This window comes from Cetorhinus maximus, chromosome 8 (genome assembly GCF_964194155.1).
Source record: "Cetorhinus maximus chromosome 8, sCetMax3.hap1.1, whole genome shotgun sequence".
Lineage (NCBI taxonomy): Eukaryota > Metazoa > Chordata > Chondrichthyes > Lamniformes > Cetorhinidae > Cetorhinus > Cetorhinus maximus.
This window is the reverse complement of record NC_135886.1, coordinates 63,314,261-63,340,358: the sequence shown is the minus strand read 5'-3', so window position 1 is coordinate 63,340,358 and position 26,098 is coordinate 63,314,261. Positions and strand designations below refer to the sequence as shown.

Below are 26,098 nucleotides of genomic sequence, written 5' to 3'. Positions count from 1 at the left end.
ACCACCTCCCGTGTTGCATCCAACACTAATGCCCCTGTGGAAGTCTAAGATCAATGCTGGCTGTGGGTCTGCGCGGATTACCAGTATGCTGAATTTCCAGCAAAGAAACAGGCCACCTTGTGCCAGGGATTACCCTCCACACGAACAAATGTTCCTACACAGCTCTCATTTTAATCTGGAAATTGGAATAAATAAAATATTAAGCCTCCTTGCTTGTAGCATTCCCAAGATGGTACTTACTCCAAAATTGTGAGGTAGTCCATTAATTCTTGAGAGGACATTTTGTTCCAGTATGCCAGCAGAGCATCTTCAAAAGAAAAAACAAAAGGAGGTTTACAACTTGTTAAAGACTGAAATGCATTGTCACATTTCTCTATAAATAAATCTTCATTTTTCGTAGTTTTCAGTAAGTTAACTGAGTCTTTTTTAACAAGTAGAACTATTTACACATGTACAGTAAAGGGTGCCGGTTAGTTCCTATCTCCATGCTTAGGTCTTAACCTGTCTCTGCTCAACACCACACTGACCCCTGCTTTTGGGTCATGTGCATTCTTACATCACTGTGCGGGCAGTGCTGTGTGCAGTTCTGCATTAGCCCTGAATGTGCCAGACCCTTGCACTATAGTATGCAGCCTTGGGATAATGGCACTGAGGCGCAATCCAATGTCCTCAACTAAATGTTCAGAAGCTCAGTGCCTCCTTTTTTCTCACACAAAGACAATAGTTCCATGAGCTTTCGTAGATGTAGGGGCTGGGTATTGGAGAGTGGACACAGCATGGAGTTGGCACTGGGGAATTCTGGCAGTTGCAGGTAACCACAAGAAATAATTCAATTATCTGACACACATCAGTCATCAGCAACTGAGCACCAAGATCACCAATGGTTACTTACCCTGAATTGCATAGAAATGAGAACATGGAAACAACCTGCGTGATTGCCTGTTCCTCTGTTCTTAAATGTTGATATAGTCTCTGCTTCAATCTCAAACTCTAGGAGTGCACTCCACAGAATCATCAGCCTCTGAGAAATAGTTTCTCTTGCTTTCTGTCCTAACCCTCATATCTCTGACCTTTTGTTCTGGACCTTTCCACCACTAGAAATAGTCTATCCACTCTCGGCCACTGCTTTACGAATTAAAACACCTCCATCAAATCATGCTTTTATCTCCTGTAATATGATAAATACAGCTCCACACATTCAGTTATTTCCTTATATTTAATACTCCTCCTAGTAGGCAGCAACCTAGTGAACATAATGCCTCAACATCTGCCCTATCGTGTGGAGTCTAAAACTACAAACAATACAGCAACTGTGACATCATTAGATTTTTTTATCACCTTTTTATTCTAAGTGCAGCTTTTAATATCTTGAAAACCTGAACCCCCAAATCGTTTTGCTGTTACACATCCCACGTGCTTTCCCCATTTGACGTTTAATTACTTATTTTTTAAACCAAAACTTACTATCTCACATTGAATTCCAATTGCTACATTTTTTGACCACTCCGCCACATTACCAATATCTCCTTTCAGCTTCCTTTGATCTTCAGGCCTAGTCCAGTGCACTATCTGGACCATGATCCACTCTGACTGATGGAGCTAGTATGGTAGTAGCTCTATATAACCACTGCAGCCAACAGCACACACAACATATTGAAAGCCATGCCAACAACTACAGATGCACACACCATAAGATAATTTCTTCTGACTGTAAAAATATCATGTGCCATGAACAGACTTGGGCCCTCCCAATTCTTTCAGAATGAGCGTGACAGCATACAAGTACAAGCAAGAACACATGTCGAGTTCATTGCCTGAAGTAGTTTTAATGTGTTTGGTTGTTTTTTCTTTCCTCCCTCATAGCAAATTGTTTAGTTTTTACAACCAGCCTCAGGACAGCCCTGGGTCTGTTCACTTACTGATATTCAATTCCCTCAGCTGATCAGGTTTGTCATTTTGATTTAAGCCAGCCCCACTTCTCACAGCAGACAAACTGGTTCCTGGCTCATGTGAACATTCATGTAAAGCGACATTCTTTCAAGGTAAACTTTGGCCTAAACCACTTTGTATTCTCACACTCCTCCATCACTGTCCAGGGTTTGAAAAGTGCAAGTTAAGTAATTTACCATTCCAACATTGAACTATTGGATTCCACATTGCAAGTTCAAATTCTTATATTTGAAAGTTCAGCAACTTATTCAAGTTTTGCATCAGGATGCCTGACTCTGTTTGCCTCTTAGGCAATCACGTTTTCATTTATTGCTCTATTCACCAATGTTTGAAAACCTACCACTGAACTGGGCCTTCATTCAACTATTGGTCAATGGACGGGAATAATAGCCATAACATTTCTTACAATGGTATTGAAGAAGACTTTGAAATAATTAAAGGGGTAGTTAGAATTCCTAATGAGAGATGACACAAGCTTAACTGACTGGGGAGTACCAGGATGAGAGAGCAGGAATAGACTGGATATTAGGTGGTCCTTCTTTTCCCAGAGATTCGTGAGGATCTGGAATATATTCCTGGCTCCTGTGGTGGGTACTGGCACTCTGTCTTTAAGAGGGAATTGGACTTGATATCTTATGAAAGTTAGTGTCTTTATAAATAATATACATCCCATGTGACCTCCTGGGCTGCTTTCAATCACCCAAGGGAGAATCAGAGAGAATTTCCAGAGTATTTTTTTTACTCTTATTGGCTCTGGATTTCCTTTGTCTCCCATGGCTTCAGGGATGGGTGTCAGAGGGGAAGGGGTGGGGAGGGGATAAGTGTTCAGTCACAATGCTCCAGCCATCATGAGGTGTGGGTCAGGTTTGATGGACCAGCTAGTCATTTCCTGTCCATGCATTTCGTATTCTGGTATGGGATTGGAAGTCAGTACTTTCTCAGAATATATTGCCAAGAGGAATATGACATACCTTCTGAGATAGTTTTAACAATGTGAAGGAAGCACATAAGGAGACTTCTGGCTTCATACTGATCCAGCTTGCTGTATTGGGATATGCTGCTTTCAGTTGAGCTCCTTCGTTGGTGACTCTAAGAGACATGTTCATGAACAAACGTACACAGGAACAATCAGAATACAACCACATCCAGAACTTTTTCTCTATAATCCATTGGGTAACATCCTGGATAAATCTGCAGTGGTTCACACAGAGCAACTCAATGTCTAGGTCAGACGCAGATTGGAGCTCTTTCTGCTCTGCTCCAACTCGTCATCAAGAAGCTTTATAAATCCAATAAGACCTTGGAATGTGATTATCAAATTGAATACCAATTGGCACTGAACTCATAGAACCTCACAGCACAGGAGGAGGCCATTTGGCCCATCATGCCTGTGCCAGCTCTTTGAAAGAGCTCTCCAATCAGTCCCAGTCACGCACCCTCTCCCCATAACGCTGAAAAGTTCTCAGCCGATTAGTGCTATCATATCTCATTTTACATTTGATCTGTATAGTCAGCCAAGAGAGGAGACTTTCATCTGATCAACTTGGGATAGATTTAAACTGAGACCCCATAAGTAGCTATAGATGGTTGCAGCACAGGGGATGCGACTGGACTCCTTGTTTCTGCATCACAGTTTTGCTAGAATAATTCAGAACTAATTCCCTGCTCCTCTCTCTCCACTACATGCAACTGGAATGCCCACCATTCTTGTACCAACTCCCATTACCCTGTCCTTACCAAATTTCAATGACTCCCAGACCCCAGAGAAACTATTTCAAGATCCTCACATTATTTTTCAAATTAGTCTGAAGTCCTCATTTCTATTGGATGTGGACAGATATAAAGTGCGATACACATGGAGAAAGGACATTGTTGCTTCACGTGCACCCCGGTCTTGTCATAGGTTTTCAGTTATGGTTTATAGGGTTGGACAATCTAACTGTGGGTGGTTTGAAACACGCTCTACTATCACATTATGATATCAGAAGTAGATGCAAAAAAGAAATGTCGTAGATGTTAATAGTTCAAAGAGATTCTTTTACATAGTCAACGGAATTCCGTCTTTCATCAGCCCTCTCAGATGTGTACGTATTAAACTCAATGCTCAAGGAGCCTCTGGAATCATCACGCTTCAGGCCTGGAACACAAGATGCACCATAACCTGTAGATACAAAAGGAAGGGGTTTGCCAGCCACCGCACTGTCTTATCAATCCTTCAACGTAAGTGAGCTGGATTCAGAAACTCAATGCAACATGTCAAATTTGCAGCTGATACCAACCGAGGAGGAAACACGGAACCAGAGGAGGCAGCTCAGAAATTACCAAATGGGTTGGAAAAAAGTATGTAAGTGGCTAGAACAGCAGCATCATCACAAGAACACAACATCAGAAACTTAATACAGACTAGTGGAAAATGCTGCACACAGAGAAAAAAAAACAAAGTGACTTGCATTCCATGGCTGGTACTGAAATAGCTAAAAATGAAGCTTCTATTTTCAGCTTCCAATAAATCCACCCAATGCAGAACAGCAATTAACAAGGTTAATGGAACATTGAATCACTTCGCCAAACCAGGAGAACAGATGTCAGTGGAAGTCATAGTCAAACTGCACTAAGCTCTCAGACTTCACCTTGACAACTCTATCCGGTTCTTGTCATCAAGGCACAAGAATGATATTCAACAACAACCTGCATTTATATAGCAACAAAATATCATACAAAATCTGACATCGAGCCATATATGGACATATCATAGCAGATAACCAAAAGCTTGGTCAGCTATACCCTCTGCTGCTGAGGCCCTAAATTCTGGAATTCCCACCCCAAACCTCATCGTTTCTCTGCCTCTATTTCCACTTTTAAAAGAGGAATAAAAGCAGAGAAGCAATGAAATTTAGGGTGTGAATTCCAGAGCTTAGGGCCTGAAGGTATGGCTGTCAATGCTGGTCAGGGGGTGGGAGGTTAAGTTCTATTAAATAATGAATAATTGGTCAGTGGTATCACTCTCCCCTCAAGCCAGAAAGTGGGTTCAAACCCACTACAGAGATTTGAGCATAAAATCTAGGCTGACACTCCAATTCTGAGGGGGTTCCTCATTGCCGGAGGTGCCATCTTTCAGATGCGATCTTGAATCAAAGCCTCAGGTGAATGTAAAAGTTCACGGTACTATTTCGGAGAAGGTTAGGGGAGTTCTTCTCACTGTCCTGGTCAATATCCCTCAATCAACAACTCGAAAACAGATTATCTGGCCATGCATCCTATTGCTATGTGTGGGAGCTTGCTGTGCACCAATTGGCTGCTGTGTTTCCTACATTATAATAGTGACTACATTTCAAAAGGGCCTCAGTAGCTGTAAAGTGCTTTGGAACATCCTGAGGTTGGGAATGGTGCTACATGAATGCATTTTTTTTCCTTAGTCAACATATTTGTTGCATGTGAGGAGACACATCCAGCAATGTTTTGCTGTGTTAAATAATAAGGCTAATTCTTTAGCACAATCTAACATCTATAGAAAAATTACTACATTAAAACGGTAATTTTTTTGCTACTTTCACTGAATCAGCTCAGTCAGCAAAACAAGAGAGGATTTACCTGAAAGGGCTTCCTTGTCGATAAAGCTGCCTGACTTGCGTGAGGTTGAAGTGCCACTTGCTGGTGAGAAGTTAAAGGTCAGGTCATCTCGAACACACTATTTTAAAAAGAAACAAAATTAATTATCACTGATTCTCAATGAGTGCTGCTAATTTACAAAGTTTGTGCACAGAATTTACAATCAGAGTAATACAGCACAGAAGAGGCCATTCAGACACACACACACACACACAGGCGCTCACACACACACACACACACACACACACACACAGGCGCTCACACACACACACACACACAGGCGCTCACACACACAGGCGCTCACACACACAGACAGGCGCTCACACACACACACAGGCGCTCACACACACACACAGGCGCTCACACACACAGGCGCTCACACACACACAGGCGCTCACACACACAGGCGCTCACACACACACACACAGGCGCTCACACACACACACAAGCACTCACACGAGACGATGACGGATTACAGTTATGGGGAAAGGCCCAAGCATTCTTTCTCCCACAGGAACAGAGAAGGTTAAGGATGAACTGAAGAAAGCTGACAAACAGAGAGTTTCTGAACAAGTGAAGAGGGAAAGATCATTTGCAAATGTAAAGAATGAAGAGGAATTAGAAATAATGGGCAAATTTTGCTATCGGCGAGCAGGGGGCGGGGCCCGCTCGCCAACGCGTAAAATGACGTGGGATGATGTTGGGCGGAACCCCCGTCGTCATCCCGCCCCATTTAAATTTTCAGGAAGGCGGGGGCGCAGCAAAATCAGCTGTGCTCCTCTTCACTGCATGGGTTGTGAGAGCTTATGAAAGCCTCCTGCTGTAAAGGTCGAAATAACCTATTGACTAGTTAAGGCCATGGAAAGAGTGCTCATGTCACCGTGTGTCAGACTGTTAGTCAGCCTGCAAATCCTTCCAGTGCTTCAAACTGCTTTCTAAGGGAGAGTTTAAAATGCAATTCTAGTTTAATACTCAAGAGCGTTTGTTCCAATCCAGGTCGATGGTTCCCTTTACATTAGAAAGTTTTAACAAGTTTTCCTTCCTACAAAACTGAGAACACCACTGGATGGCACTGAGGCCTCACGCGCGACGCCACTGTGACCCTGGCCCATGGCACTGCCGCGCCACTGCGACCCTGGGCGAAGGGCACTGCCGTGCCACTGCGACCCTGGTCCATGGCACTGCCGCGCCACTGCGACCCTGGGCGAAGGGCACTGCCGCGCCACTGCGACCCTGGGCGAAGGGCACTGCCATGCCACTGCGACCCTGGGCGAGGGCACTGCCGCACCACTGTGACCCTGGGCGAGGGCACTGCCGCGCCACTGCGACCCTGGTCCATGGCACTGCTGCACCACTGCGACCCTGGCCCATGGCACTGCCGTACCACTGCGACCCTGGCCCATGGTACTGCCGCGCCACTGCGACCCTGGGCGAGGGCATTGCCGCGCCACTGCGACCCTGGCCCATGGTACTGCCACGCCACTGCGACCCTGGGCGAGGGCACTGCCACACCACTGCGACCCTGGCCCATGGCACTGTCGCACCACTGCGACTCTGGCCCATGGTACTGCCACACCACTGCGACCCTGGGCGAGGGCACTGCCACACCACTGCGACCCTGGACAATGGCACTGCCACACCACCGCGACCCTGGGCCTTGGCATTGCCACACCGCTGCAACCCTGGGCGATCAAGAGCCGGGTACTCACACTGTTCGAGAAGTTCATGCTGAATGTAGACAGATCCTTTACAATCAGCCTCTGTACATTTTCAAACAACAGTTTCAGCAACGGCAGGTACAGCAGGGTTATCCTTGCTTGCATATTCTGAAATGGAAAGGTTAATTAGTAAAGCATTTAATTAAAAGATCAGAAATCTCTGACACACACTCAGAATTGAGATCCCGGAAGAGGAGAAAAATGAAAAGAAAGATTTTGCATTTGCTTTTACATCCTCGGGGTGGGGAGGGCAGGGGGTGGTGTGGTGGCCAGGTTGGGTTGGGACTTGGGTCGTAAGGTGGACGGGTGGGGGGGGTGGAGAAGGCAGTCCCGTATCGGTGTGGGAACCCCATGTGGGGTCCAGAGGGGTGGGGAATACCGTAGGGGTGGGGAGGGTCAGGGTTGTTGGGGGAGTCCTGTGGCAGGGGTCTGTCTGGGTCTTTACTATAGTCACCCAGAAGTTAGAAGAGGTTTTAATTCTTCTAACTTTTTCTGGGTAAATATTGGAATTTGCGATTTAAATCACATTTTTGGATGGTTCCCAGTGCTGGGCAATTGCCCAGGGAAAGTTGACGGGTATAATGGTATTATCACTGTACTAGTATTCCAGAGACCCAGGGTAATGCTCTGGTAACCTGGGTTCAAATCCCACTACGGCAGATGGTGAAATTTGAATTCAATAAAAATCTGGAACTAAAAGTCTGATGATGACCATGAAACCATTGTCGATTGTCGTAAAAATCCATCTGGTTCACTAATGTCATTTAGGGAAGGAAATCTGCCATCCTTACCTGGTCTGGCCTACATGTGACTCCAGACCCATAGCAATGTGGTTGACTCTTAGATGCCCTCAGAACAAGGGCAGTTGGGGATGGGCAATAAATGCTGGCCTAGAGCCTGACCCCTGAAGCCTCTGTAGCCGGCCCACGGTCTCACTGTTCAAACAATGGGTAAGTTGAATGAAAGATGTGCAAGGAGTTACTCCTCCAATCACAGGATACTTCTCTCCCACATTTTCTGCCGATAGGCTCACTGGCGAGCCAATCAGCAGCAAATTCTGGAGAGAATCAGTTTCTAATCGGAGCAGCAGCGAGCAGGGTGAAGGCGAGTGGCTATTCCTTTGTTTGCAGAGTGCGGATTCTCTCTCGCCCTCCTGCAGAGGCGCTGGGCCCTGAAGGAGCACAGGGCCAAGATGGCAGAGTGGGTAGGGAGGCCACGAAGAAAAGCAGGGTCGTATATTTTTTGAAAAATGTCCAAAAATATCAAAATCTGCAAACACACACTAGCTGAGCTGGCTGAGAACATGCAATGAAATCATGCTGCTTCCTGATGGTGCTGATCAGCAGATTTCTCCACGGGCCGCCCCAAACAAGGGCAACAAGCCTTCAGCAATTGGGTGGAGGTCGGGAAGGTCCGCGGAGAGGGTGGAGGTCGGGAAGGTCGATGGAGAGGGTGGAGGTCGGGAAGGTCGATGGAGAGGGTGGAGGTCGGGAAGGTCGTGTGAGAGGGTGGAGGTTGGGAAGGTCATGGGAGAGGGTGGAGGTTGGGAAAGTCCACGGAGAGGGTGGAGGTTGGGAAGGTCCGCGGAGAGGGTGGAGGTTGGGAAGGCCGTGTGAGAGGGTGGAGGTTGGGGAAGGTCCATGGACTGGGAAGCGGCAACATGGTTTGCAGAGCTAGTGGAGGTCAGGAACGCCTGCCAACCAGGAGGGCAACCTGACTGCCACCTCCTGACTGATTCCTCCTGAGGTAAAGTGTCCAAGCTTCGTGGGCATGGATGGGTAGTGAGTCTGTGGTTGTGTGAGGAAGTCTGCGTGTGTGTGTATGTGTGTGTGAGTGTGTTTGAGAGTCTGTGAAAGAGAGAGGGAGAGAGAGAGAGAGAGAGGGGCGGGGAGGGGGGGGGGGGGGGAGTCCTGTGTGTGAGTTTGTGTGAGAGACTGTGTGTGTATGTATGTGTCTGTGTATGAGTGAGTGTGTGAGTGAGTCTGTGTGAGTGAGTGTGTGTGGATGTGTGAGTCTGTGCATGTGTGTTTGTGCACGTGTGTGTGAGAGAGCCTGCGTACGTGAATGAGTCTGAGAGTGAGAGACCCCTCAGACTGGGAGTGAACCGGATACATACTCTGCCTTACTCCTCCTCCCTCCCCAAAAATGTATTCACAAAGCAGTCTAGGAGAGGAGGAAAACCCAGGCTGAAGGGCAACCCACTTCTGACCCCAACTCCCACAGGGGCCAGCATGGAGTGTGTGCCACCAGAGGAAAATACAAGGTCAGTGGTGGTTAAACCCAACACCTTAGCTCAGGCCCCAGTCCCCACCCAGTTCCTGGTGACCAGGACTTGGGGCTTAGTCTGTCTCTTTCTAGCTCTACTTGTTAAGTGAATAAGGCAGAAAAAGGTTTTATTGGTGAACTCTGCTGCTTGGCACTTTTTAATGGTCATTTTTATTAATGACTCTTTTTTTGTAATTATCAATTTATTGCTTTGACATTGGTTTTTTTTTAAGTTTATGTTTAATGTTATGTGAAACCTTATCTTACTGAAATTCGAATATCAGCCTCTTGAGTGAGAAAAAATGGAAATGTGGTCCCCCATGTGAAAAGGTTGGACAAGCCTGCTTTAGATCAAGGCTATTGATGTTGACAGTAAATGGAATTGAAGTCTGGGGAACAGTGTCACCCACTTTGATAAAAAAAAATCTTCTATTCTTTGTTTACTCCTTTCTAACCAGTTTCTAATCCACTTTGCTACCTCCTGCTAATTCCATACTCCTTAATCTTCTGTGTGAAACCTTATCAAGTCCTTTTTGCAACCTTCGTCTGACATAATTGCTTCTAATCACCCCCCCCAGTTTATTTCCTGTACTCTGAACAATACATGCACTTTATCCTTTTTGTTCATATTTAATTCTACTTTCCCCTTGATGTTTTTGGCCAGTGTAACATCTTGTCCTTTTATCTCCGTCATTCCACCGCTCTGAACTGGAATTGCTATTGAGAGAATCCCACTGGGTCAGTAATTCCCAATTAACTGCCTCGCTGATTCTAAATTGATTTTAAGCTCAGTGTCCAAGATTGTTCTAAACTGTTGACAGTTTATGATTATACTCCTTACAGAACTGGAAAGTTAACCATGTCAGATAGTAAGTCACAGACAGTCTGATTAGTTCAGCTTATGACTCATGTGCTCTCAGCTTTAGTGAAGGACTCATCTTTCTGACATGGCCAAATGGCACTGCTTTGCCTCTTCTGCGGTTCAGGATTCAACCACATTGAATGCAGAGTGATGAATCTGTAGCCGCTCATGTGAATTCCTTGTTCCTCCTGGACCCTCTTCCTGAGTTCAAAACATTCTGGCAGCTCTGACTGGACTCCCTTAATTTCAGGGGAGCCTCTTGTATATTTGAGTGGTGCACCAATGTCTGGGTTAACGATTAAGACTGAAATGCTGCGAACTGTGGTCAAAAGGGTATAATAAATGTGTATTCCTGATTTATAGTCCGAGTGCCGGAATGATTTGGCAAGAAAGGGTTAATACGTTCACTCTGCACCCTAATAGGGAGGTTGGTAGTGTTATATAATCGTCAACAGCACAGAAACAGGCCCTTCAGCCCATCGTGTCCGTGCCGGCCATCAAGCACCTATCTATTCTAATCCCATTTTCCAGCACTTGGCCCGTAGCCCTGTATGCTTTGGCATTTCAAGTGCTCATCTAAATATTTCTTAAATGTTGTGAGGGTTCCTGTCTCTACCGCCCCCTCAGGCAGTGTGTTCCAGATTCCAACCACCCTCTGGGTGAAAAAAATTTTCCTCAAATCCCCTCTGAACCTCCTGCCCCTTACCTTAAATCGATACCCCCTGGTTATTGACACCTCCGCTAAGGGGAAAAATTTCTTCCTAGCAATGCTATCTATGCCCCTCATAGTTTTGTATACCTCTATCAGGTCCCCCCTCAGCCTTCTCTGCTCTAAGGAAAACAACCCTAGCCTATCCAGTCTCTCTTCATAGCTGAAACGCTCCAGCCCAGGCAACATCCTGGTGAATCTCCTCTGCACCCTCTCCAGTGTAATCACATTCTTTCTATAGTGTGGTGACCAAAACTGCACACAGTACTCCAGCTGTGGCCTAACTAACGTTTTACACAGCTCCAACATAACCCCTCTGCTCTTATATTCTATGCCTCGGCTAATAATGGCAAGTATCCCATGTGCCTTCTTAACCACCTTATCTACCTGTGCTGCTGCCTTCAGGGATCTATGGACATGTACACCAAGGTCGCTCTGATTCCCTGTACTTCCTAGGGTCCTGCCATTCATTGTGTATACCCTTGTTGTGTTAGTTCTCCCAAAATGCATCATTGTAAGACAGTTTGATGAGTCAGATTGCTGGATCCAACACTTCCCAGATGGGAATGTAAGCTTTTTAATGAAGAATTAGGCTGAATGAGTCTAAGATTCGTATTTAACTGTCAAGGATTTCTGGGTACCAATCGCAGTGTTCTTCCATATTGGTGACAGATCACCTGACAACATATCCCCCTTTGATCAAACAGGTCGTGTGTATGATCTCACCGGAAGAACTGGATTCACAGTCCAAGGAGCATTGAGGGGCCTATCTTAGTTCAGTCTCTGAACACATGGAATTTGTTTTTGGAGGAAAATGAATCTGGGCATAAGTTATGATGAGGCAGAGTGTCAAGTGTGGCTCAGTGGGGAGCACTCTTGCCTCTGAGTCAGAGGTTGTGGATTCAAGTCCCACTCCAGGACTTGAGAACAAAGCTCCAGACTGACACTGCAGCGTAGCACTGAGGAAATGCTGTCTTATCGAAGGTGCCATTTGCCGCTTTTGAGGTTCAGCCTGTACAGGTCCCACCTCCCCCAGAACCAGTCTCAATGTTTCAGGAATCTAAAGCCCTTCCTCCAGTAACATCTCTCCAGCCACACATTCATCTGCTCTATCCTTGTATCTCTGTACTCACTAGTGCGTGGCACTGGGAGTAGTTTGGAGATGGTTACCTCTGAGGTACTACTCTTTGATTTCTTTCCTAGCTCACTAAACTCTTTTAAATTTATTCACGGGATGTGGGCTTCGCTGGCTGGGCCAGCATTTATTGCCCATCCCTAGTTGCCCTTGAGAAGGTGGTGGTGAGCTGTCTTCTTGAACCACTGCAGTCCATGTGGTGTAGGTACACCCACAGTGCTGTTGGAAGGGAGTTCCAGGATTTTGACCCAGTGACAGTGAAGGAATGGCGATATATTTCCAAGTCAGGATGGTGTGACTTGGAGGGGAACTTCCAGGTGGTGGTGTTTCCATGTATCTGCTGCCCTTGTCTTTCTAGATGGTAGTGGTCGTGGGTTTGGAAGGTGCATTACCTGCATTATCTCACCCCTTTCCGTCCATGTTATTGATGTCAATATGGATAACAGCCATTAACTTGTCACCCTCCTCTCTCAGGATGCTCTGCAACCAATCAGCGATATCCTGGACTGGGGCACCAGGGAGACAATATACCATCCTGGATTCACATCTGTCCACCTAACTAGTGAATCTCTTTTCACTATTGTTATTCTTAGCTTGCTCTATAGCTTGTGGCGCCCTGATGCTGTGGACTTGGCCCTGGCTGCACTCTCCAGAAGACCTACCGCACACACCAGTATTGAGAATTGAATACCAGTTAGAGAGTGTGATGCATTTCAGAGACTCCTGCACTACTTACCTTGTCCTCTTCTGACTACCAGTCACTCATTTCCCCTCTGCCTGCATGTCTTAACCTGCGGGATGACTACTGCCAGAAACATGCTATCCATGTGCTAACCTGCAGCTCGAGCTCCTTTAGCTGATGACACTTCCTGCTCTTGTGGTTTTCCAGGTCCTGAAGTTCTCACATGGCACAGGATGTACACTCCATAGGACTGAGGTGCCCTGCAATGCCTCTATTTATTGCGCTTCTATCTGAACTTATGGCGTGCCTCAGATCTGGACAAAAGGATCTCACCAATTAGCTCCTTCCCTTGTGTTGACGTTGGCTGTCATTTAACCTCCCTCCTGGATGCTTTTGTTTCCTTACCTCCGGACTCTCCGACATGCAAGACTCAGCTATTGTCACGAAAACAGATTTTCTGGTCATTGCCACATTGCATTTGTGGGACCTTCCTATGTGCAAATTGTCTGTTACGCTTGCTGCATTACAGCCACTACAGCTTTAAGGTTTTTTGGGGTGTCTTGAGGTGGTGAAAGGTGTGATATTAATTCAGGGTTTTTTTTTGAAAACATAAGAAATTCAAAGGTTTGTCCAGAATGAACAAACCTTAGTCCTCTAACACTGGGCAGATGTAATTTTATCATGCAAACTGATTTTTAATTTATAGTTTACAATTTGACATGTAGAAATGAATAAACTGCCCTAATTAGAAGCATTTATCACAACAGTGAACAATGACAGGAAAAAATCTCTCTGTTCCTTATGGCATTCTGATTCCAGCCTACGATTTACTTTCGACGAGTGTAAACTGTCTGCAGGGTGGCTGGATTCAGGTTTCAGGTTCCACAGCGACACTTAGTGGTCACAACTTGCAACTACATCATGACAGTTGACAGCAAAATGAATGGGGAATGTTGACATAGCAATTTACAATGGTAATTATTCACTGAAAGACGTGACACCAAAAAATGAGCTGTGAACAGAAAGAGCACACCCTGCAGGTGATTTTCAATAGTATTTTAGATAGATAAATAAAAGTGCAACAGTATTTCGAGTAATAACCACATATTGTTCAAGAGACAACACATCTTCCCTTCACCCCCCCTGGCGGAATTCCGCAGGGATCGTTCCCTCCGGGACACCCTGGTCCACTCCTCCATCACTCCCTACACCTCAAGCCCCTCTCACAGCACCTTCCCATGCAACCGCAGAAGGTGCAACACCTGCCCCTTTACTTCCCCTCTCCTCACCATCCAAGGGCCCAAACACTCCTTTCAAGTGAAGCAGCATTTCACCTGTACTTCCCTCAACTTAGTCTACTGCATTCGTTGCTCCCAAAGCGGTTTCCTCTACATTGGAGAGACCAAACGCAAACTGGGTGACGGCTTTGCAGAACACCTTCGGTCTGTCCGCAAGCATTACCCAGACCTCCCTGTTGCTTGCCATTTTAACACTCCACCCTGCTCTCATGCCCACATGTCCATCCTTGGCTTGTTGCATTGTTCCAGTGAAGCTCAACGCAAACTGGAGGAACAGCACCTCATCTTCCGACTAGGCACTTTACAGCCTTCCAGACTGAATATTGAGTTCAACAATTTTAGATCATGAACTCTCTCCTCCATCCCCACCCCCTTTCCGATTTTCCCCCTCCTTTTTGTTTTTTCCAATAATTTATATAGATTTTTCTTTTCCCACCTACTTCCATTATTTTTAAATGTCTTTCCATCCATTGTTTTATCTCTACCTTTCAGCCTTTTTCGATCCCTTCCCCCCACCCCACCCCCTCTAGGGCTATCTGTACCTTGCTCGTCCTGCTTTCTACCCTTAATTTGCACATTCCTTTAGATAATATCACCACCTTCAACACCTCTTTGTCCTTTTGTCTGTGGCATCTTTTGGTTATCTCCACCTATCACTGGCCCTCTATCCAGCTCTTCTTGTCCCACCCCCTCCCCCTTAAACCAACTTATATTTCACCTCTTTTCTATTTTTAGTTATGTTGAAGGGTCATTCGGACTCGAAACGTTAACTGTGTTCCTCTCCACAGATGCTGCCAGACCTGCTGAGTTTTTCCAGGTATTTTTGTTTTTGTTTTATCATATACAGGAGGTTTGGCGTGCATTTTTGTAACCAACTATCTGCTGCAACTTAAATTGGCACATAAACCCAGAGTCAGAAAGTGAACTAATCCATGTTATATCTGGAGTTTGCAAGTGAGAACTGTAGCTTCCTTACCATAGTGTAATTACTATCCTCACCCCAATGGTTGACTTGAGTGCGCTTTTCTCTATCTGCTGCACACTGGGTAAATGCCCATTCAATGGCAAGTTGGTCAGTGAAAATAACTGGTTCTCTCATACCTTGTGTAGGTATCGGTCATCAGATGCATGTTTTATCATCAGACTCTTGACAATAGTAATAGCTCCGTGCCGAACGTCGCGTGATTCATTCAGTGCAGCGGCTAATTCCCTCAGGAGAAGTCCGACCAGGAAATGATTCTTGCAGAAGTCATCAGAGAGCGTGCACTCCAACTGCAGATCTACACAGGAGACAAGCAGGCAAGGACGGGAAAGGGGGGTGGTAGTTGAGTTAGGAGGTGTAAGCTTGTAATGTTTCACTCTGTAAATAAATATTAGACTGAATAAAGATTGCCTCCACTTGTATCCTTCACCAACTGCCTTTCTTCAATATAATGCTTTGTGCTAAAATTTAAAAAAAATTCACTGAACAAATATTGAGTCTCATGACCTTGTCATGTTCCCAATAGCAGTGCTGATTTGGAACTGCAGTTACAGTATGATGGATGCTGCATTGCACTAGCATCTAAGTACCACTTTAGAATAAGTGTTGAATGGGATTTGCAATTTTAAGATTCTCAGATCTTGGGGTCCCCAGTATTTTAACATTCCCAAAGCCCTAAAATTCTCAATCTAAAAATCCCAGGAATTTGGGATTGTGGAAAGAAACACTACTGCTAGACAAATTTCAGATTATTGCCAGGAGTAGTTAATAAATCCAACTTTAAAGTTTATGAGTGGAGAGCTGTACCCTCAAATTGTTCCCTTTCCCTCGCTATCCTACCCAGCGATACTGCTCGGTGAAAGTTAATGATTGGACAGACTTAGCACACTAGGTGTGTGTGTGTCCAAGTTTCACTGCTGATGTAAAACCAGCTTCAGAAAAAAAACAGTCCCTGCATTTATCATTACCTCATAGGCCGATGTGTATGTGATAACCCGAGAGTAACTAAGACCCATTAAAGAATCTATGGTGCACTCCCTTCATATTGTAGCTTCACCTCTCAGCACACCAAGCCAACATCAACTAGGCTTGAAGAAGCAGACTCCTATTGTAATATCTACACTTCGCTTCATCTCACTGTCTCCTGGCTTGGTCTGTAGTGATTTATATGATTCATTTGTGAGTCAAAGCTGAATAGACCCATCAAGAATTTTAATTCTGGGCCTGTGAATGGGAGAATAAACACCATCTCCACTCATTTCCTTGATGGCATCTTCAAGATCGATGACTCCCACTTAAAGTTTTCAACTATTCAAGGCTATCGTCATCAGGTCAACAAATCCCAAAACCACTGTTTCTCTTCATGGGACTGAGTCTCTTTTCATCCTCCAGAGCCAGAAATATTTGGAAAATGAAGATGAAGAAGTGGCAAATGAGGAAGAGAAGGAGGATAGATAGAGACCTGAGCGCAGAACGAAAGCATTGGCTAACAGAAGGAGCACTCCAACGCGGGGGCTGCTAAACTGCATCCTAATATCTCAGGGTCACAATTGTCCTACACACACAATGCTTGATATATATATATGCACATACACTTGATATATATAGATGCACGCACGCACACACAAACTTAATACATATACACACACACATACATATACACGTGCACATGTGCACACACGCACTTGATATATACCCACGCACACACGTACTTGATGTATATATGCGCACACACACACTTGAAATATATATATGCATGCGTGCACACACAAACATGCAGACACACACATACTTATATATATATATGCAAGTACACACTTATATACATATGCATACATGCACATACAGGCAGATATTTAGACACACTTGATATATACATATACACACTTGATATATATATTTATATATACATGTACGCACATGCACACACACGCATGTACACATGTGCACGTACACACATGCACACCCACCCACCCCAATGGGCCTGAATTTTGCGTTCATCAGGTGCGCGCAATTGGCGGGCCCAGAAGTGGATGTGAAATGCGATTCCGCCTGCGATCAGCCTCCAACCATGATCTTACACTGGTTGGCTAATTAATGGCCAGCCAGTGTGAACCGTGCCCTGAGAAAGGCTCAGCACTGCCTTTGGGGGCGGGAAGAGGGTGGGTCCGACGTCACTGCGGCTGCTGGTGAGCACTTCCAGTGAGCCCCCGAAAGCAGACAGATGCCTCAGGGAGCTGCAGACCTCCAAATAATAAAAGAAAGCCCAAAAATGCTGCAAAAAATATCCATGCAGCACAATCAAGCACCTGAAAGCATACCTCATAAAAAAAGTACCCAGATATTTATTTTTATTTTAAAGCCTAACGGAGAATTCATCACAATCTTGGATGAGGTTTCATCAAAAATGTAAAGCCCGCTTGGCCGACTGGCCCATCCGCCAATCGTAAGGATGGACAGGCCACAAAAAAAATCACTGACAATTGGGGCGTTAATGGGCTTAATTGCCCTCTTAATAGTTCGCGGGCGCTCTTCCGACTTTCTTGCATGCCCGCCAAGTGAAATATCATGCAAGTGCGTGATGGCGTCAGGACGCTTGCCCGATGTCATCTCGCGCGATTTCATGCCCGTTTGGGCCGGGCACTCAACCTCCCACGGGACATAAAATTCTGGCCTTGATATGTACACATGCTTGTAGGCACACATACACACACACACTTTATATATACAATTTGTACATTATTCACAGAGGCACACTCAATATTCCCACCCATACTGTTTCAACAGATAGCTGCTGTGGGGTTAAACCAAAGCTCTTTCTTCGAAGCACAGCTGATGAAAAGCACAGCTGATGAAAAACACAGCTCTGAGAATTAATAAAGAGCTAATGCCGATCAGTATTACTGCACCTTGGATCCGAAGAAGTCTGTTCTTTGCAAAGGAAATCGGCAAATTCAGAGGGATGAAGTGCTCGTGATTGCAGACTATCTGCAGGAAGTCCAGTTTGTATTCAGTGAGTGCCTGTTGGGGGTGAGATGGTGGCAGATGAGCATCAAAGGGTGAATGAACCCATTAACAGTCTGTTTTTAAAAGGTCAAACAGCTGGTTAAAGTTAATGGTCTTGAATTATTCTGATATTACTGCTGTTCTTGTTTAAAGAGGCAGTGTATACAGTGTCTGGAGACTCTCCTGTAACAATGGTGAATCGACTCAGGAGTCTTTGTGCTGGAGCTTGTTACACAATTTATTCCTCTTAAGGTGATGCCAAATAAACTGTTGCATAATTTAAACTTTTTAAAAAATTGTGCTTGAAAGAGTTATCAGGAACAAACTGCAGCTGCTGCAGGATGAATGGTTGCAACATTGCCTTGTCTTTAAGGTTTAAGGCTTGATTCCATGTAGTACTCTCTCGCATCAGAGTCAGAAGATTGTAAACTCAAGTCTCACTCCAGGGAACTTGAGTACACAACCCAGAATGGCAGCACAGAGCAAGTGACTAAGGGGCATAGATTTAAAGTGATTGATGGAAGGATTAGAGGGGAGATGCTGAAAAGTTTTTTTTATGTAGAGGGTTGTGGGTATCTGGAAATCTCTGCCTGAAAGGATAGTAGAAGCAGAAACCACCAACTCATTTACAAGGTGCCTGGATATGCACCTCAAGTGCCGTAACCTGCAGGGCTGGCCAAATGCTGGAAAGTGCATTTAGACTGGGTGGCTTGTTTCTTGGTTAGCACAGACACGATGTACTGAGTGGCCTCTTTCTGTGCCATAAACTTGCTATGATTCTAAGTGCTGCAGAGTTGAAGGTACCGACTTTCACATGGCATGTTAACTGTCTGCCCTCTAATGGTGGATGTGAAAAATTCTACAACATTACAACAGCAACTTCAAAGTGCTGTAAAGTGATTTACGATGTCCAAAGGTAAGAAAAGGTGCTGTATAAATTTCTCCCACATATTTTTGATTTACCAACAAAAGCATCCTTTTTTTATTAATGGGGTGCATCACTCGTTTAAACAGACAGCATTAATGTCACTGCATTTAAGGGAGTGACAATGTAACAAGGTGAGGCATCTGAACTAACATCAGCAGTTCATACTCGTTTACACAGCAGTATCTGATTGTGAGGAGGTCATCAGCTTCCCTTGCACTGCCTGAATCAAAGAACTCCTCTAATCCACTGATGTCATTAGTTTTGATTGTCAATAAAGATGTTTTGAAATTCATCACTGGGTGATTGGAAGAACAGCTCAGATTTATACACAATATACTTTAACACAGTAAAACATCTCATTGTGTTTGCTTCACAAGAGGGAAAATCATTTAAAAGGAAAAAAATAGATATAGTTAATAAAGTCCCTCTAAAGTCATTGATATAACAAAAGGAAGAATCTTTCTTCAAGGCAACAAAGCAGACTTATATTAGGCACAACGGCACAAAAAGCCCAACATCAATACTTAGAATTGGGACCAAATCGATACAGAAAAAATTTCTCAGTTCAAGGTGTCAGCTCAGTTGGTTACACACTCTCCTCCGAAGCAGAAGATTATGGGTTCAAGCCGCACTCCAGAGATATGAGCATAAAATCCAGTATGGCTCCATATTCCTTAGTACCTTTAGTTAACAAAAATCTATCAATCTCAAATTTAAAATCTACAATTGATCTAGCATCAATTGTTGTTTGCAGAAAAGGGCTCCAAAATTCTACCATCCTTTGTGTGGAGAAGTGTTTCCTAATTCCACCCCCTCGCACAAGAAACTTTTAAGTTAAAAAAAACACAACCATGTTAATGAGGGGATAAAATGATAAATTCAACACCAAGGAGGAAGGGAGGAGAATATATAAAAAAAGAAAAGCAAGATTCCACATTCCTGAGCAGCATCGCACGATTTTGGCTGCAGTTGTTTGTGTACATGGAACCTCGTAACCTGGTGAGAATGAGGGCATTGAGCTGTAAGGCTCACTCACTGGACATCCATTGGGGAACACCCATGTTGCCTTGCAAGAGCAGATTCAGTCTGCTCTTCACTGACTAAAGGCGGCAGCTTTGGCTCAACAGTAGCACTCTCATCTCTATGTTAGAAGACTGAGATGGAGGGTGCCGCTTTGAGCCTCACTCGAGAGGTTTGAGCATGTAATGTACACTGACACTCCAGTGCAGGACTGGGGGAGTGCTGCACTGTTGGAGCTGCCGCCTTTTAGTTTTAAAGTTAAACTGAGACCCTGTCTTCACTCTCAGGCAGAAGTAAAGGAACTCAAGGCTCTGTTCAAAAAAGAGCAGGGGAGGTCTCCCTTGTATCATGGCCAATATTCATCCCTCAATCACCACAAAAACACATTGACCAGAATTTTCCCATCGGCAATTTGGGGGCGGGGCCCGCTCGCCAATGAGAAAGTGACGTGAGAGGAACCCCCGACATCATCCTGATCCCTTTAAATCTTTAGGAAGGTGGGCGGACAGCGAAATCAGCTGTCCGCCCGCCGACCTGTCAATGGCCTCAATTGGCCATTGACAGGGTACTTAAAGTAATTAAAGGCCTTGCCTGTCCAACCTTAAGGCTGGCGGGCAGGCCAGGAGCCCCAGCGGGCTCCAGATAATACATGAAACCTCATCCACTGGCGGGGTGAGGTTTCATGTTCCTTTTTAAAAACTTTAATGAATGTAATGTTATATTTATTAACATGTTCCATCTCGTGTGACATTGTCACATAAGGGGGACATGTTAATAATATTTTTCTTTTTCTATTTTTTTAAGTTTTTCAGACTGTCACTAATCTCCCTGAGACAGCACTTAGTCTTAGGGAGCTGTGCGTTCTTTCGCGCGCATGCACAAAAGAGCGCACTTTGACAGCTGGGGATTCCCCCTCCCCGCACAGGAAGCGCATAGTGCTTCCTGTCGGGCAGGCTGCTGGGCGGGCCTTAATTGGCCCAACCACTCAAAATGGCGGCGAGCCCTGTTTCAGCAGCAGGGGTCAGCCCGCCCGCCCACCAAGGGCAAAATTCTGCCCATTATCTGGCCCATTATTACTGTTTGTGGGATGTGTGTGTATCTTGGCTGGTACATTTCCTACATTACAATGCTAATTAACTTCATTCGAGTGTAAAGTCCTTTGAAAGGGCAAAGTTTTTTTCTTTTAATGGACTGCATGCAAAGACAGCTAGAATTACTATTTTGGTGATAAAGATAACGGCAATGAAGAGAAAATCTCACCTTTGGGTCTTTGGGTGAGAAACAGCTGATGTAGTCATTTATTAAGTTGAAGATAAACCCTCGGTTCATCAGTGTTAAACTCCGCTGTTGAATTAAGAACATATGAATTATTAAGACACGTGAGCACCCATTTAGTTTTGCACCATATGATTTACTGCTGCACCATGAACCTTGTACGGGTAGTGTTGAAATGTGGCAGCAGGTGGACCCAGATGGTTAGGCTTCCTCTGAGCTCTCTGTGTTTCCCTTTAGACCTGCGAAGGGGCTCTATTTGAAGGGATGGGCATCAGAACAAGTAGCCTAAGCCCAGTAAGAACATGCAGAATCGCTTCAGCCTTCTGTTATCTTGGCGATTTTAAACAACTTTGCAAAACAATCCAGAATTGGACTCGATAGTGTGCATTTATATTGAACTGTCAGTGCTCAATAAATGCACTCAGGTTCAAACTAGTTAAAGTCACTTTAGGCCTGGTGTCATGAGGTTAAATCATGCAGACAGTGATTGACACATGAAACGGGCACTCAGGGCCAGTAGTTGAGGGGAAAACCCCAGAATCATTTATGAAAGAATTCAATGGCCCAATGGTGGAATTGGCAGGATGAGCATAAGATAGATCCAGGTGGATCAATGAAGATAGGCTGAATGGCATTTCTCATCCATAAGTATCTTCTGATCTTGTAGCAAGTGAAGATAATAAACATTGATATATTTAAACAAAGATGCACTCAACAGCCCCAGTTGGAGAGTTATACGTGGAGCTAATATTACAGAAAGGGCAGTTTAAGCTCGAGTTTCATGAGCAACTTCACTGACAAGACACTTGTGTACAGTTCAATCAGGTTAAACATTAGTCAGCCACAACAAAAAACAATTTCTCCTCTACTGACCTTCATGAAATGAGCCCAGCTGATGTTCACACTTCTGGATTCCTCAGGAATTTCTGCATTCCGCAGGTTAACGTGAGGAATTATTGCAAGGAGCAGTGAGTGCACAGCGTGCTGGTAGCAATCTGGGAATCTCTGGGCTCTGGGGAGCTGTAAATAGATCATCACACAATTTACAGTGAGACAATGGACCAACCATGGGCATGGGAATGAGGCCAAAGATTGGTTTTCATGAAACTGATAGAATGAAAGATAAATTACTCAGGCATTTGGGATGATTCCTTCATCTGTTTTTAATCACACAAAAGTATTGTTACAATTACGAGGTTTTATAAGATGGTTATATTTTGGGGCTGTTTTTCTAATTTAGGGTAAAATGATGGGGTGTCATGTGACCTGTTCTGCATTCTGAAGCGTGGGTGTTTTGATTGTTAAAGATTAAAGAAGGGCCCAGGTTGTTTTACTGGGAAGAAGCTGCAAGGTGTACACACTTGTGGACAATGGCAGGAGTATCTGTGCTAACAGTAACTAGATTGTTAGTCCCCAAGTCCAAGGGAGATGTTGTGAATGTCAGGTTGTAAACGGTTATACTTTAAACTGGCTACTTGATGCTGAGATTAAGTTGGAGTCTAAAGGTTATCTAATCAGTGTTTCTACCTGGATACAAGCACCGGGTGATTCACATTGCCACGGAGATGGGCTTTGAAAGGGTAAGGCTCAGCAGGAAACCATTTGTAGGCTTGGGTTACAGGCTTTCCAAGAGATATCCCTGAAACTCACAGACAAGGCAGCCTGCCAGGATTCGAGAGAGAGATGGGGAGCTGATAGTGAGGGCAAATCTCTTTGGCTCACCACGCAGGGATGTGAGTGGGGGTTCGTGCTCAGAATGAAAAGACCAAATTTGTGAGGATTTTAAACAAGGCTGGAAGATACACCTAGCATGAGCTAGAGAGAGTGTCTCCAGGAAAGATAGCTCTGGGCTTAAACGTTATCAGGCTAGGAAAGGAAAAGAATGAAAGTAAACCCTCAGGAGCTAAGAATCGCTTTGGGCTGGTTCCGGGAAAATCGTAAGGGGCAGTGTAAAGTATAATTGTGAAGTGAAATTTTCAGTTGTGTTAAATGTAAAAAGGGAACGTTCTGTTCTGCACTTTAAAGTACCAGTTGCCTGCGAAAACATTGTTTCATCAAGGCTGGTTTTGGTTTGTTTGTTACAGTAAAAGTCTTCAAACGTGTAAGCTTGTTGTGGCATCCCTTCAGCTATTCAGTGGAAGTTCAAATTTTATTTGAAAAGTTATTGATCTCTATGACGGTCATAACAGTATCTCAGATGGCCCACGAGCTCAACATTTCTTGCTGCCCATTTCCTACATTACGCCAGTGCCAATGCTTCAGAAGTGCTTCATTGCTTACACAGTGCTTTGCGACGTCCTGAAAGCTGCTATAGAAATGGAAGTCTTTCTTTCTTGTGTTTGAATAATGTACAAAATCTCTCATTGGCAGTATATCCTACTCAACCCCGGTATCTCCGAGTGAATCTTCAGTGATTCCAATACGTATTCAATAATCGGCTGTCTCAAAATGCACATCAGTACTCCAGCTGTGACTTATTCAACATTTTGTATAGATTCACACTTTGCTGTATTCATTGCTCCTTTATATAAAACCCAGGCTTCCCACTGACTTCATTGAGTTGTGACCCATGTTCATGAATGCTGCATCAAAATATTACAGATTACACTCTCCACACCATAAAACATGGCCTACTGGAAATTAGGTCACTGATACTTACAGGCAAACACTCAACATGAGAATTTCACAATATGGCAAGAACTTTTCCAACACTGTGGCTGGGATTTTCCAGCCCTGTTGTGGTGGGGCCTGCCGCACGAGATTTGGCAGCCCGGCCAAATATGCATTGACTTTCAGCGGGACCAGGTGACCCCAGTAGCAGGCAGGGCCGGAAAATCCCACCCTGCACCTTCTATTGTTTGAGGTTGTGCCTGAGGATCCCAAATATGTCTCTCCCCTCAAGGTGTGGAGCAATATGTCATTAATTCTAGAGTGAAAAGGTGAAGAGATCTAATGTACCTTCATCTTGTTCTTCTCAATCAGATACTGGGCCATTGACTTGATCAACAGTTCAAAGAAAAACCAGGAATGCTGAAAATTAAAACAAAGGAAAAAGTACTCAGCAAAGTGTTCTCGCTGACTGGAAATCTGATTTTACACATCATCCTCATTTCTTTTTCCTCCCTTTCTGGGTATCAGTAACTCCTACCACCTTGTTTTGCAGGCACTTTATAGCTCTCCAAAGCTACCGCTCTTCCACAGGAATGCAGTTAGCAGGCTATTTGGCTACAGAGGCCATCATAATTGGGTGAGACCAAATTGCACCCATGTTCAACCTCCTTCCACTACATAGCAATCAGAGGCTGGAGCTCTGACTGAGCTTTCCTTTCCCTCATTCAGGGGGTGCAGAACCCGGCAAATGTACAGTGGCTGACGAGTTATACTACTGGATTAACAAGCCTGAGATCATGAGCTCAAATGCCACCAATGGCGAGCTGCGAAATATTATTCAATAAATCGTGTAATTTGACTAGAAAAAGTGATTATGGCTTTTGTTACAAAAACTCGAGTGGTTCACTAACGTCCTTTAAGGCAGGGAACGTGCTGTCCTTCCCAGTCTGGGCTACTTTAGTCCCACATTATGTGGTTGATCCTTGACGCCCTCAGTGGAGCTAAGGTTGGGCAATACATGAGGCCTTGTCAGCGTGATCCACATCCTGAGAATAAACACATACAGCGATCCTTCACCTTGTTGGAAAAGGTCATTAACGGGCAATCCTTGCAATAAGTGCACAAGGAAAGGAGTTTTAAAACATTGCTATACAATATACAAGTAACCAAGAAATCCAGAAAGAAAATAGCTCTTGATCTGGTTTCAAAAAGACAAGCAAAGAAGAAAAAATTGTGAGGAATGTTCCAGAACATGGTCTCAGGGTGATGTCATTGCATGGGTGCTTCAGGATCACTATCGCATTTGATGTTTTCCAGCAAGGTGGTGATTTTTTATTTTAACTAAATTCTAAATTAGTAGCATTGCTATTTGCTGCTTCAAAACAAAGAGAAAAAAATCATGTAGGGAAAGTGCTTCCTGTTCGATTCACTGAAAAAAAATTAAAATACAACAGAAATGTTGTCAAATTTACTACTCTCCACATAGGCCTAGCAAGTCAGGCTTCACTGTGTCCAGGCAACCGGAGTGATATCACCGATCGATAAGAGTGTCCCACAGAGTCACAATTGATTGTAACCATGTCGGTCTTGGACCGAGTGGTAGCTCTTTTGCCTCTGAGTGAGAAGGTCGTGAGTTTAACGCTGACTTCAGAGACTTGAGCCCAAAATCCAAGCTGACACTCCGAGGGTTATTACTGCAAGACCGCACCAGAGATGCTATTGTTTGGATGAGATGTACAATTGAGGCCTTGTTTGCCCTCGTAGGTGGACGCAAAATATCTCACACTCACTATTTGAAGAAACGCAGGAGAATTATCACAGGCATCTTGGCCAATATTTATCTCTCAACCAACACCACACAGCAGATTATCTGGTAGGTTATCCCAATGCTACATGTGGGATCCTGCTGTGCTCAGATTGGCTGCCATATTACAACAGTACCCGCACTTCAAAAATACTTCACTGTGATGTGCCTAGTGGCCCCCTGAGATTGTAACAGGTGCGATATAAACACAAATTATTTCCTTTTGTAAGAACTGGAATCTCATA

General features: G+C 44.5%; 1 protein-coding gene across 1 annotated transcript in view; it reads right to left on the bottom strand.

The window, feature by feature from the left end:
- Positions 1 to 26,098, bottom strand: part of LOC144683192 (dedicator of cytokinesis protein 11-like) — a 285,806-nt gene that overhangs the window by 98,761 nt on the left and 160,947 nt on the right. Inside the window, exons 28-37 of the mRNA XM_078546152.1 lie at positions 24,398 to 24,469; positions 22,313 to 22,459; positions 21,425 to 21,508; positions 18,120 to 18,231; positions 15,330 to 15,508; positions 7,269 to 7,385; positions 5,542 to 5,638; positions 3,993 to 4,111; positions 2,922 to 3,039; positions 241 to 307 (exon numbers count right to left, since the gene is read on the bottom strand). Coding sequence (XP_078402278.1) covers positions 241 to 307; positions 2,922 to 3,039; positions 3,993 to 4,111; positions 5,542 to 5,638; positions 7,269 to 7,385; positions 15,330 to 15,508; positions 18,120 to 18,231; positions 21,425 to 21,508; positions 22,313 to 22,459; positions 24,398 to 24,469 — 1,112 coding nt within the window. The remainder of the gene's footprint in view (positions 1 to 240; positions 308 to 2,921; positions 3,040 to 3,992; positions 4,112 to 5,541; positions 5,639 to 7,268; positions 7,386 to 15,329; positions 15,509 to 18,119; positions 18,232 to 21,424; positions 21,509 to 22,312; positions 22,460 to 24,397; positions 24,470 to 26,098) is intronic.